Source organism: Carassius auratus, chromosome 21, assembly GCF_003368295.1.
Source record: "Carassius auratus strain Wakin chromosome 21, ASM336829v1, whole genome shotgun sequence".
Classification (NCBI taxonomy): Eukaryota; Metazoa; Chordata; class Actinopteri; order Cypriniformes; family Cyprinidae; genus Carassius; species Carassius auratus.
In genome coordinates, this window is record NC_039263.1 from 20,227,615 (window position 1) to 20,240,923 (window position 13,309).

At 37.0% G+C, this 13,309-nt stretch overlaps 1 protein-coding gene across 3 annotated transcripts in view; it reads right to left on the reverse strand.

The window, feature by feature from the left end:
* Positions 1–13,309, reverse strand: part of LOC113038877 (probable E3 ubiquitin-protein ligase HERC1) — a 63,423-nt gene that overhangs the window by 24,242 nt on the left and 25,872 nt on the right. For 2 of the 3 annotated variants that reach the window (XM_026196641.1, XM_026196639.1), the window contains exons 26-44: positions 13,018–13,256; positions 12,738–12,935; positions 12,499–12,619; positions 11,105–11,345; positions 10,652–10,806; positions 9,548–9,807; positions 9,350–9,454; positions 9,088–9,255; positions 8,776–9,015; positions 7,436–7,519; positions 7,106–7,322; positions 6,658–6,967; positions 4,595–5,379; positions 3,434–3,635; positions 2,715–2,872; positions 2,061–2,144; positions 832–1,024; positions 519–646; positions 235–443 (exon numbers count right to left, since the gene is read on the reverse strand). In XM_026196641.1, coding sequence (XP_026052426.1) covers positions 235–443; positions 519–646; positions 832–1,024; positions 2,061–2,144; positions 2,715–2,872; positions 3,434–3,635; positions 4,595–5,379; positions 6,658–6,967; positions 7,106–7,322; positions 7,436–7,519; positions 8,776–9,015; positions 9,088–9,255; positions 9,350–9,454; positions 9,548–9,807; positions 10,652–10,806; positions 11,105–11,345; positions 12,499–12,619; positions 12,738–12,935; positions 13,018–13,256 — 4,097 coding nt within the window. Of the gene's footprint in view, positions 1–234; positions 444–518; positions 647–831; positions 1,025–2,060; positions 2,145–2,714; positions 2,873–3,070; positions 3,133–3,433; positions 3,636–4,594; positions 5,380–6,657; positions 6,968–7,105; positions 7,323–7,435; positions 7,520–8,775; positions 9,016–9,087; positions 9,256–9,349; positions 9,455–9,547; positions 9,808–10,651; positions 10,807–11,104; positions 11,346–12,498; positions 12,620–12,737; positions 12,936–13,017; positions 13,257–13,309 lie in introns of all 3 variants that reach the window. The other variant, XM_026196640.1, reaches the window with a different exon arrangement.

Genomic DNA, 13,309 nt, shown 5'->3' on the forward strand with positions numbered 1-13,309 from the left:
AATGACAGAATGAGAGAAAAACAGCACGAATTAAAGACCAATGACAACAGAATGATAAACAGAGGGAATGACAGAATGGTAGATACAACAACAGAACAAAAGGCAGACAGAACGACATGCAGACAGAGAGACCAATAGATAGATATATAAAATGATAGAACGATAGAATGGTAGATTTAAAAAATAGACAGAAAAACAACAGATAAAACGATAGACAGATAGCGTCTCCAGTACCTCTACCATCCACAGCGTGTCCCTCTCAGAGGTGATGAACTCTGGGGTGAGCAGCTCCTCATACGGCTCTTCCTGGTACGGATCATCCATGTAGCCCAGCTCGGAGTCGTCTTCAGCAGCAAACGGGTGCGTTTCGGCCCGCTCTGGCCACTCTGCCACTCCCACGTCCTGTGCGTACAGCGGTGGGACAGGACTGGGCGACGGGGAGTCTGAAACCAGCCAGTAAGGTGAGCAAACTCATCCTTGCTGAATTAATAAGAAACCATACTGTGTGTGATTCTGACCGGCTCTCCTGAAAGATGTTCTCTGAGTTACTCCGGACCGCTGCCTCCGTGCAGGTGGGGGTCTGTTCCTGGTGAGGTGAACATCTAAGAAGTTCTCTCTCTCCACCAAGTCCAAACCTGCCAACAGACTGGAAAACACACAAAGGATAAATGGAAATGAGACCACTCTGGGATACAATTCTCCTTGCAGTGTGCTCTCTTGTATATGAGTTTTTAGGAAATTTTGTAGATCATTGTGATCTTGCAAACATGAAATTGGTTGGTTAGGACTCAAAACACTCAAAAAAGCATCGTGTATGCATGATGAATTCACCTCTCGCAGGGTTCTCTGCTCTCCTGTAGGGTGAGAGGAGCTGGAGACTCAGGGCACTGGACCGTCTCTGGCCCTTCAGATGAGGACGTATCAGTGGCGCCCCCTACAGATGAGCCCTCTCCTGTGATGGGATGTTCCAGCATCCAGCTGGCCAGCACCTCGATGGTGCGTGAGTCCATCTCTCCAGTGACCCCTGAGAGAGGGAGGTCAGGGAAAACACCGTTAATACACACCTGACTGAATTAAAGTTTCTTGTGATCTTAAAATCCTTTTGGTCCGAAGTGTATGAAAAATGCTTGAAACTTGTATATAAAGTGACTGTCTGGATTACTTTAGTTTTTCTATGGAAGCAGACTTGTTGGACAAGATATTGAAGGAAACTTTAATACAGAACTGATTAAACTATATATCTATGGAAGATTGTTTCTGCCATGAGATTAAAAAAAAAGCATTTTTTATCTCACGTTTCAGACTTTTTTTCTCACAGTTATATTTATATATCTTAGTATCTTACAATTCTGTCTTTTTTAAAATTTGTTTATTCCAGGACAATTTCAGAATTGCTAAATTTAATGATATAGCTCCGAAATAAAATAATAATATTTTTGTAAAAATTGTTGGATATAAGCTCAATTGCGGAAAAAAAAGAGACAAAAAAAAAACAAATTGCATTTTGTAAACTCAGTAGTCTGAGGGGAAAAAATAATTCTGAATTCAGTACTGATAGATTAAAAAAAAAAAAAAAAAATTGGCTTTTTTTTAAAGTTGTCTTTACTTACAAAAAATAAATATACAATTGTATTTTTGTATATCTATAATGTTTAAGAAAATGTAAGTATGCAATGCAATGATTATTTCAAATACATACAAAATATTTATATAAATAAGCTGAACTGTGTTGAACGGTGAACTGAGCATTCATAACAGAAAACGAGACTTCATGCACGCTCCTCTAATATTTCCCATGATTCATCTGAGTGTTTTATTGGGGAAAACAGTGAGGGGTGAATTGAAGCAGGATCTCACAGGGAAGTGTAATGAGTGTATCTACTGTAATAACAGCATCATTAGAGACAAAAGAAATAAATACAATAATTAAAAGTACAAAACTCAACAGAATTATCCAGCTCTTTTTAGCCATCATTGGTTTCTTAATCTTTAATAAAATTCCATAAAGCATTGTAACATGATTGTCCCCTTTAGCAGGTAAGAATGAGTCTGTCTGGTACCTGCTGCCTCCATGGCCCTGTAGATGTGTCTCATTGAGAAGCCCATCTCAAGCAAGCGCACTGGGACAAACATTTGGGGCTGTTCTGAAGGACAGAAATTTAAATATTCAGTGATGCGTCAGAATGTATATTGACTGGGCTGACTGATGCAGTCAGTCAGGTGAATATAATGTTTTTAAATAATTTATTTAATCTAATAAAGCTTATTATCTGTATTTTTTCACAGATGTCAGTCTTCCACACAGATTGACATCTGATAATAAAATTATCAATAGCAATATAAAAATATAATAATAATTAAAAAAAAAAAAATGTTGTTTTTTCCCCACAAGTGTTCAAGTTTTGGACCCCAGTGTATAAAAAATATTTTTTATAAAATAAACTTGGAAATTCATTGTGAGATTCAAGGTGCGATTCAACAGGGTGTAAAGATGCACAAAAAAGCCAAAAACATTTTTGCAATCAGTGAGTACAGTATGCAACAAACCCAAAAAGCCTTCCAAAGCAAGACTCAAGTGTAAAACATGCACAGGTGTCATGGTTAAGTTAAGGAGTTACATTTCTCAAGTGCTCCCACCTGATGCTACATAAACCGACCTTAACATCGGGTTTATAAAACATTCTTGTATTCTAGAGTCTGTCTGGACGTCTTACCCACGGGGGTCCTGGTCTGACCGCAGGGCTCCAGGAAGCTGGTCTGCTGCTCAGTGAAGCCCTCACAGGAGGCCGAGCTCGTCAGGCTGAGCCCGGGGGGCAGAACCGGACTGTGGACGAGACCTGCCAATGTGGGAAACCGTGCCAGCACCATCCGCCTAGAGGAGCCCAGCCACACACACATGCACACACAGACACAAGAGAACCGCTAGCACCTGTTCTAGAGCGAACCTTCAGCTTGAGTGTGTGTTAATCACCCTCGTGTCATTAGGCCATGCTCAGACGCCTGAGGTTAAGAGGAGCATGTGTTTATGAGTTTATAACACACACAGGCACGGATTTACACACACACTCACCTGTATTCTCACCCACACTCTCAGTAACCTGGGTGTGAGTGTGTGTCTCAGTTGATGCCGATCTGGAGTGAAAATATCCAGGCATGTCAGAGAGTTTACCGTGTGTGTGTGTGTGTGTGTGTGTGTGTGTGTGTGTGTGTGTGTGAGACCCTTGTCTCAGGTCCCTTTCTTTCAAATTGACATTGACTATTACAGTTATTAAAAACTGTACACATATTACTTGCCAGATAAATGACTCCTCAGATGTTATAACACAATGGCATTACTCCATTGTACTTTATAATTACTTCACTGATTGATAGACTCTTTTATAATACACTCTTTAAATATTAATAATTGGGCTTGGATGAAAGAGAAACTCACTGTAGCAGGCTGATGGGAAGAAAAGGGTTAAAGTTCTCCAGGCCATCAGCCTGCAGGGCGGTGAGGAGCGAGGATGTGAGGTCATTGGTGGAGGGTGAAGCTGATTGGCCGAAGATGGCGGTGCCTTCAGAGCCGTTGCTGTAAAGCGAGACTGAACTGGAGGATTTGGACACGGGCTGAGAGGACGAGTGACCTCCTGAATCTGTGTACACAGACACGACAGAGTCAAATTAATTCATATACAAAAAAACAAACAAATATTACATTAAAAGTCGATGCAAATATTATTATTAGTAGTAGAAGTAGCTATTATTATGTTTTTTTTCCTTTCTAAGATACTTTAAATGCTACTACTATTAAATTATTATATTAAAGTTACTAAATTAAACTATTAAATATATTAAGCAATGTAAAAATAAACTAATGATCATGAGTTAGTGTCAGATTTTCGTTTTTTAAAGGTTAAAATTAAAAGTTAGTAAATGATATTAATACATTTAAAACAAATAAACATTAGTAATAATAATAAATTTTTCTATTTTTCTAGACGGTTGCCTTTCTAAGCTATATGAAATACAATATTATTAATAATAATAATAATAATAATAATAATAAGAAGAAGAAATTACTTTTTTGTATTAAAAGAATTATTAAACTATATTAAGTATAATGCTGTTTATTAAATTATGAAATTATATTAAGTGTATAAAAATAAACTAAAGTAATAATAATAATTTGAAGGTAATGATGATTATTATTTTTGTATATTTTGGGAATTATTATTTTACCAACCTTTGCCTTTCTTTTTGTTATATTTTAATATCATATTGAAATTATTAAATTAAATTTATTAATTTATAAATAAATAATTTAAAAAAGTAGTAATATTGATAATTTATAATTTTATATTTTTTTTTTGCCTTTTTCCTATTAAAAACTATAACACATTAAATCATTAGATTAAAACTATACAATTATTATATTAATAATTAAATTAACAGCTATTATAATATGTATAATAAATAACTAATTAAAATGAATTAAAATAATAAAATTACATTAATTACTGAATCATTAAGTAAAAAAGTTGAATTATTATTATTCAACAGTAAAGGTTGTAAACAACTGTATTGTTCACATGTTGCTGCCAAAGCTCCAGACCTTTGTGTTCTTTGCTTCCATCCTCGTGCAGTCTGTTCAGCGCTCCTTTAAAGATGATGATCTGGGCCCTCTCGAGGTCTGATAAAGCCATGGCCTGTTTGATTGGACAGGATCTGACGGCCCACTTCACCATGCTCCGCACCACAAACTGCAGCACAGAGCGCAGCTCGGCGTTCTCCTCCGCACCAGCAGAGGCTCTCGCTGGGTCGGGGCTACTTACACTGACCCCTGCATCTGATCTGGGAACCAGGAGGAGATCGGTGAACTTCCCGCAGCTCAGAATGACAGCTAGAGATTTTAGTGCCCCCAAAAGGAGGTAGGAAATGCGGACTGCTCGCAGTTCCAAAGCAAAGAAGTCCACTCTGGGTTGTGGTGCAAGTAATGGTGGACAGGGGGCGCCAACACGCTCCTCGTTTGACTGTATGAGGGATCTGAGCGTGTCATCTTGGTTCTCAGCTCTCCTCTCTTCCACATTAATTCTGTCCTCATTCACCGGACAGCTCGTTCCCTCTTCGTCCATCATAATACGAACGATGTCCTCATCCAAATGTCTCTCCAGCTCGCTACGTGGGCCGCCCTCAGAGCTGATTCGGTTTCGTGGCAATCCAGATGTTTGGGCTAATCCAGGAGGAGGCTCCTGCTCTTCTAAGATGCCGGTCATCAGGAGGAGGTCGAACAACACGGATGGCTTGAGGCCACGGCAGCGGGACATGTCCAGCTGGGGGACGTCACACGGCTCCAGGGAGGAGAGAGGTGTGTCGCTGGGTGACCAAGAATTCAGGAAGCTTTGGGTTAGTGGGACCACAGCAGGTCACAAGCAACATGAAGAGGAGGAGAGGAGTGAGACGGAAGGGGCAAGACAGAAATAAAAGAGTGGAAAGGAAAGGATGCCATGATTAGAAAAAAATGAAGGGGACAAAAAGACAATACAAGAAAAGGGAAGTGAAGAAATCGAAAAGGAAAAAAGATGCATGCAACTGGCAAAAAGAACAAGACAGGTATAACATACATAATATACAAAAATTACAGTGTCATCTGAACATAGAAATTAATGACAGAGCTGGAGAACGTTAAGACAAAGCACTACACTATTTTACTAAAAAAAAAAAAAAAAAGTTTTGTATATTTTATCATCTATCTATCCCTCCCTCTCCCTCTCCCTCTCCCCCTCTCTCTTTATATATATACACACACACACACACACACACACACACACACACACATATATATATAAAATGTAATATTAATCAGACAAAATTTTGTTCCTACCACTAATAAAATATTGTTAGATGTATGCATATTGCAAAAAAATAAAAAGTAATAAATAACAAATCTGATGTATAAAAAATACATTAGATATATTTATTTCTTACAATTTGAAAAGCAGAGATGCTAAATATTGCTTTACAATTAACACATTATAAAAAAAAATAATAAATTATTAAAAGAAAAACAGAAAAATATCTAATTCAGTAAGTGCAAAACAAATATTATTAAATATATTTTATTAATATCTTAAGCTAACGTGCACTTAATGTTGACAAGCTATATGTTTTCGCTTAATTGTTTTCCAGCCCCCACACACCCAAAATTGAACCCTTTGTTCTAAAAAATGAGCATTTTTCCTAAGAATTGTATGACAAAATTTTAAATGAATTTAATTTAGTTTCAGACATTAAGTCATTTAGAAAAAACAAAAGTAATAAACAAATGTGAAAGTGATAATGATTCATGGCTATTATTGCATATTTTGTGTATTATTTTTACTGACCTTTATTTCTATTATTACATTGGAACTATTGAATTAACATTATTAAATTATAAATAAGTAAAATTATGAATTAATAATAAAAAAACAAGCAATATTAACCGATTAATTGTATCATCATTCGCAATATTTTACAGATTTTTGCTTAGTAGCTATTTTTATTTTGTCTCCTTGATTATTAATAATAATCATAATACATTACATTGAATTATAATAGAAAATGTCATAATTTTATTACTGCATTTATTTGACTGTAAGAATACTGTATACTGTGTATATGTATTTGTGTGCTTACCTCACAGTAAAATCGGTCTCCTCCCACTGAAGCTTAGCCAATGGGCTTCCCTCTTTCAAGACCCCGAGCAGAGTCGCCGGTCGACCGCTGGGTTTGTGCAGACAGGCCCCTCCAGCACGGAGACCGCTGTCCACCCCTCCGATCAGGGCCATGACGGGCCAGACTTCAGTGCACAACACGCTGAGCTGGGCGTCAGAGAGCCCCGCTGGGCCAGAGAGGTGGTCCGTCGACGTCCCGACATCTGCCCAAGCAGAGCCCCGCTCCCTGTTCACCCCACATTTCTCATCAGACTCCTTACTGACATGACCTGCTAGCAGAGGACGAAATATATTAACCCTTGAATCACAACTGGCATAGTAACCTCTTACAAAAAGCTTTTTCTAAAAAGTACTCAATGGGACAAATTCTATATTATATACGGTTTTAACAGACCGTTAAGTTAACCGACCTATCTTGCCTTGTCCCTCTCTCGTGACAGGGTTGATGAGCTGTAGTTTGTTCAGCATGTGCTGGTTGATATGTAGAACCCAGTCATCGCTCACATACAGTCGTCTCAGCAGCTGAATGGTGGACTCCAGCAGAACCGTGGCCCTCGGGCTGCACAAGGGCTCTCCTGGCAGAAGATCGCTGGGCATGCCACGCATCTGCAGGTCACATAGTGCCACCTACAGGCCAGTCGAAGAACAACAGGGTTTTAAAAGTTGAATTAGAATATATTATAGAATTATAATATAAAAATTTAACCAACAAAAGTGGTGTAGAGGTTTAAGAGGCTGACCTTTTCTCCTGGGTTGCTGCTGTAGAAAAGAACACAGGGGTAGAGCTCTGTGGCATCCACTCCTTCAAACGCTAGCTTGGACTCCTACACAAAAAACAACTTTAACACCTCATTTTTCAGCTTAACCCATATATTTCCATTTTAGGTTTATTACTGTTTTTGCATTATTATTCTTGTTTTGAAAATTATTTTCCATGTGAATGGAGCTTGAATTTAAGCTATTGTATTTCAAAAAATTAGTTTGCATTGTATTTCATATTGTCGCATTGTGCATAACTTCGTAATTATATTTTATACAGAATATTCAGCAAGAAATAATGTAATACAGGACTTAATGTAAGTTGTTTGGATTTTATTGAAGTTTTAAAAGTATTCATCTTAGAAATAACTTAACCAACCAATGCAACTGATGAATAAAAAAATAAAATTTTTCACAATTAGTTTTTTTTTTTGGGGGGGGGGGGGGGGGGGGGCTTTTACAAACATTTTTCCTTCAAAATAATGCACACAGAAGCACTGTAGACATTTATTAAAAATAGTATTAAATCTATCATGCTCTTAATTTTGACTTCATTACAACTTTAAATGTTCTTTAAATCCATATATTATTGTACCTTAAATTACTTTTGTTAAAATTAGCTTGTTAAAAAACAAAAAACAAAAAACACCACATTTCACATTAATAATAATAATAAAAAAATCATATAGGTTAAATCTGTGATTTGTCCATTTAAAATGTTACTATATCCCTGCAACTATATTTCATAGACAAAGTTGATTCATATCAAATTTTGATATTGGAGAAAAAAAAAAAAAAAAACATTGCAGTCACATGGATTTCAGTATTTTTTGTATTGTATCTTTGTCTATGAAATACAGATATAGGAATTTTAAAATAGTCCAATCACAGATTTAAACTATGCATTTGTTGCATTAAATGTGTCAGTCGAAAACATTAATCACTTATACCGTATTTTTCGGACTATAAGTCGCACTGGACTATAAGTCGCATTTATTTAGAACCAAGCACCAAGAGAAAACATTACCGTCTCCAGCCGCGAGAGGGCGCTCTATGCTGCTCAGTGGTAGACTACAGGAGCACTCAGCAGTATAAACGCGGCTGTAGATGGTAATGTTTTCTCTTGGTTCATTTCTCTCGGTTCATGTCAAATTAATTTTGATAAATAAGTCGCACCTGATTATAAGTCGCAGAACCAGCCAAACTATGAAAAAAGGTGTGACTTATTGTCCGGAAAATACGGTAATCGTTCACAGAACCAAATTAAAACCAGTGCGTGTAACAGGAAAAGCATTCAAACTAAGGTCATAAGCACACTGACCCTGTTGTTTTTGGCGAAAGAGATGGTTCTGGCCTCCATGTCTAGGATGCAGGTGATGGTGTCGCCCTGGGTGAAGGAGGGCAGAGCTCGGCCCAGCTCTCCACCGTGATACAGGCTTCCGCTGTAGGCCCGGTACAGCCACATGTCTGTGGTGGTGCGATGGTTGTAGTCCCGGATGGGCCATCGGGACACTCCGATACATGTCCCTTCATTTCCCCTGTTCTCCTTAGTGATATAAAACTAAGAGATGGAGACAAAAAACATTAGAAAGCAGAGCCTGTAAAAGACAAGGGACATCAGTTGTATTGTTACCTTCCAGATGAAGCATCCAGATGTGATAGCAGTGGTGGCCAAACCATACCCCTTCCCCCCAGAGCCATGCGAGAGTACATTCCCGCTCTCCAGAGAACAACAGATCAGTTTATGAGGGTCGAAAGAGAAATCACCAATAGGAATACATTCATCTTCACTTCCGCTGTCCTGGGGGACAAGTAAGACAAAATCTAAAATGCATGGACACAAATACGATTGGGTAAAATTTGTACAACAAACAGAAAAAGATGTGTTTAAATACCCTATTGGAGTTCTCCGAAGTTCTCTCTTTTTCTACGTTTTTCCTCAGGGCCAAAGGTTCCTCCCACATGTATGTGGACAAAAGGCTAAATAACTGATCAACAATCTGAAAACAAAAATGAAATGGTAAACTCAGATTTAGTCCAGCAATAATTTAGTGTCAGGTGCCCAGCATTGATTAAACCACTTATTTTCTCACCTGTTTCATGACAACAGGGTCTGAACAGGCAGGGAGAAGAGCTTCCAGAATATGGAAGGCCAGCAGCTTCGTCCGCAGGTTGTGAAAGCCCGGGTTTTCAGAGTTGCATTTGTACGAGATTATTGTCATAAGTGGATCAATCCACTTGACAAATGCGGAGACTCTTTTGGCCACCCTTAAAGACAAAATGCGTCTTAGGAAGACTAGAAAGTCAGCGAGCTGGGACTCCACAACCCTGCTGCTACGAACTACATATGCACCTAAAATAAAACAAAAATATATATATAATAGTTAGAAACTGTATATATATATATATGTGTGTGTGTATATATATATATATATATATATATATATATATATATATATATATATATATATATATATATATATATATATATATATACACACACACACACACACACACACACACACACACATATATATATATATATATATATATATATATATATAGTGCTGTCAAACAATTAACTGCGATTAAATCACATCCAAAATAAAAGTTTTTGTTCATATAATAGGTGTATCGTGTATATTTTTATGTATGTATATATATATATATATATATATATATATATATATATATATATATATATATATATATATATATATATATATATATGCACGTGTATATGTTTAAGAAAAATAGGCAATGTTTATATATTACTGTAAATACATGTATATAAATATACAAATGTAAATACATTTAAATATTTTCAAAATAGCACTAATCGTTTGACAGCACATATATATTATAATATATAATATAATATTTTACATATATTATATATTATTATATATTATAATTTATCATTATTATCACAATTAAATGTAAATTAAGAAATAGTTCATTAGAAATAAAGCTAATATAATTTATTTTATTTTTTTGTATTTTACCTACTCATTATTAAGCATGATAAATAAATAATAAATAATATAAAATTAAAGTAATTAGTAAAAAAAAAAAAAATTGTACAAAAAAAAATGTCAATATGCAATGACAAAACTATAAGATTAAATGTAATGTTTATGACTTGTGTTATATAGAATGTTTATAAAAACACTGAATCTTGTGTTGAAATGACTGACTTTCTTGTTTGGAAGGTTCTTCATGGATGTGCTCTGTGGAATCCCTCTCTAGCACCTCCTGCTGCTGGACTGCGTGTAACAATCCCTGCAGCTGCTCGCTCATTACATCCATGAGAGCCTGGGACACTTCCAATGGCAAGGCCTCTTCACAGGAACTGGAGAAACACGGTTTCATTTAACTGCAGCTGTACAACCTAGATTGTCTGCAGCCAGGTACTGTTGCTCTTATTGACTGTCGGGATGTTTGTTCATACCAAAACATCCATATGAAATTATGTTTTGGAGTTTCTTTACCATGCAAAACTGTTACATTAAAGTGATATTATGATGTACCAAGAATACTGATTTGAACATAATTATCTAAGGCATCAGTTTTCGAAATGTGAGGATTTGAGAGCATATCACAGGAGGCGTTCTCTGTTCTGTATTTAATTATCAATTTTATAATCTCACCTGGCCGCTATGGCAAATATCTGCAGGAGTCTGGCAGCGGCCAGCTTCACCGCCCCACCGAGCTGCATGTGACCGGACATGGAGGCGGCCAGCCAGCGCTGGTTCACCAGCACACAGGTGTTATCAGTCAGAGTGGACAAGATCTCCAGGACGCCACATTTAATTATCACCACCAGATCCACCGGCTGATAGTGGAAGTTCAGAGCGAAGACTGTAGCTAACAGCAGGTGCTGATAAGAGCCTGAAATTAGACAAATCTATGTTAAATCACTACTTAATTAAACTGCCGTATTATAAGAGTACTTAGACTATGCCAAACTATAAAATATTCAAACTAAATTTTAACCACAAAGCAATAACACAAACTAATGTCTATTTAAATTACTGGGTAATGATAATATTACGAAAAATACAAATAATTATTTTCAATGAAAAATACAAATAAAATGTAAAAATAAAATAAACATCAATATTGATACTCTGGCTCAGCTCGGTGTTCATCTTCAGTTCTCTCTTCACAGCAGTTCAGTCAGTGTACTGTTTGAGTGCATGCATTACTCCGGGATAGTGGTTTGTTTGAACTCCGAGGGAGTATCAGCCACATTAAAAAAGTTAACAGCTTAAGTCATTTGTGGATTAATGCGTATTGGAGACGCAAACTTTTTCAAATGATTCAGTTCGATTTGGTGAACTGGTTCAAAAAGATCCGGTTACATCGAATGATTCGTTCGCGAACTGGATATCACTAAACTGCTTTGTTTTGATCTCTCTCTCACAACAGACACGGAAGAGAAGACAATGCTGAATAAAGTCGTAGTTTTTGCTATTTTTGGACCAAAATGTATTTTCGATGCTTCAACAAATTCTGACTGACCCTCTGATGTCACATGGACTACTTTGATGATGTTTTTCTTACCTTTCTGGACATGGACAGTATACCATACATAGATTTACAATGGAGGGACAGAAAGCTCTTGGACTAAATCTAAAATATCTTAAACTGTGTCAGAAGATATACTGAGGTCTTACGGTTTGGAACGACATGAGGGTGAGTTATTAATGACAGAATTTTCATTTTTGGGTTAACTATCATTTTAACGTTATTTACCCTGTTTTTTTATAGCTGCTCGTTAATAAAAATAAAATAAGAAATAAAAATAAAGTCAAATTATATTAGTCGAACATTTCAGTTATAAAATATTTAGTTATATGTAAATATCAGTACCATTTTCATTATTTGAATTAAATGCATTTACATAAAAAGTATAAAAAAAAAAAGAAGTATTTATATAAAAGTAAAAATGGCAATAAAAAAATTTACTGGTTTCTAAAATATTTTTTATTTGTGTGCATTTAGACAAATGCTACATGCTCGAGTAAAAAGCATTACCCACCAGCCTGTTCTCTCTCTAGCACCACTTTCTGTCGGAGCACACGCACCAGTTGCTGGTACAGCGTGTGAGCTGCAGACTGTAACTCCCTCTGAACACTGACAGGAGCCGACTGAGTCCCGGCCTAAACACAAAACAAAATTTCAAACATCATACTTCAATGAGAATATAGGCCTAATCTAAAAGGGAGATGTTTAAGTCAAGAAAAAAAATTAATGCATGTCATTATCAGTGTGTCTTACGGTGTAATGGTGAATCTTGTTGTTAGGTGCCGCTAGACTGCCCGTGATCGGGTCTCCCAGACCAAAGCAGCCAGAGAGGAACTGCAGCTGCACTGACTGCAAGAGGCCTGGAAAACGAAGAGGCGCCAGAGAGCTGACGCTCTTTTCCTCCATCTCTGACAGGAAGGAGGAAATCTGACACAAGGCCTCCAAACGAACCTGGATGGAGGGTATGAAAACAACTGTGATGTCTCTACATCTAGTTATTGAAAGTAAAATGGACCTGAAATGGATTTGCCACCTGAGCTCTTTGGTGTTGCTGTGCCATGGCTATGGTGATGGCTTTGGGATCCACATGTGCACCTCCATCTTTGTCCACCAGAGAAGAGGTTCGAAGGATGCTCCTACACAGGAAATGGAAGACCTGGCCCAGGATGGGTGTGCCACCTCCGGCCGGGCACAGCACAGTAGTGGGACTGATGCACTGTCGCAGTCGCTCCCAGGCATCTTTCATGATGCCCAAAGAACAGAGTGGAAGGCCTTGCAAGAAACAAGGCTGATAAGCTCAGAGGTGTGATATTTAAGCAAACTAA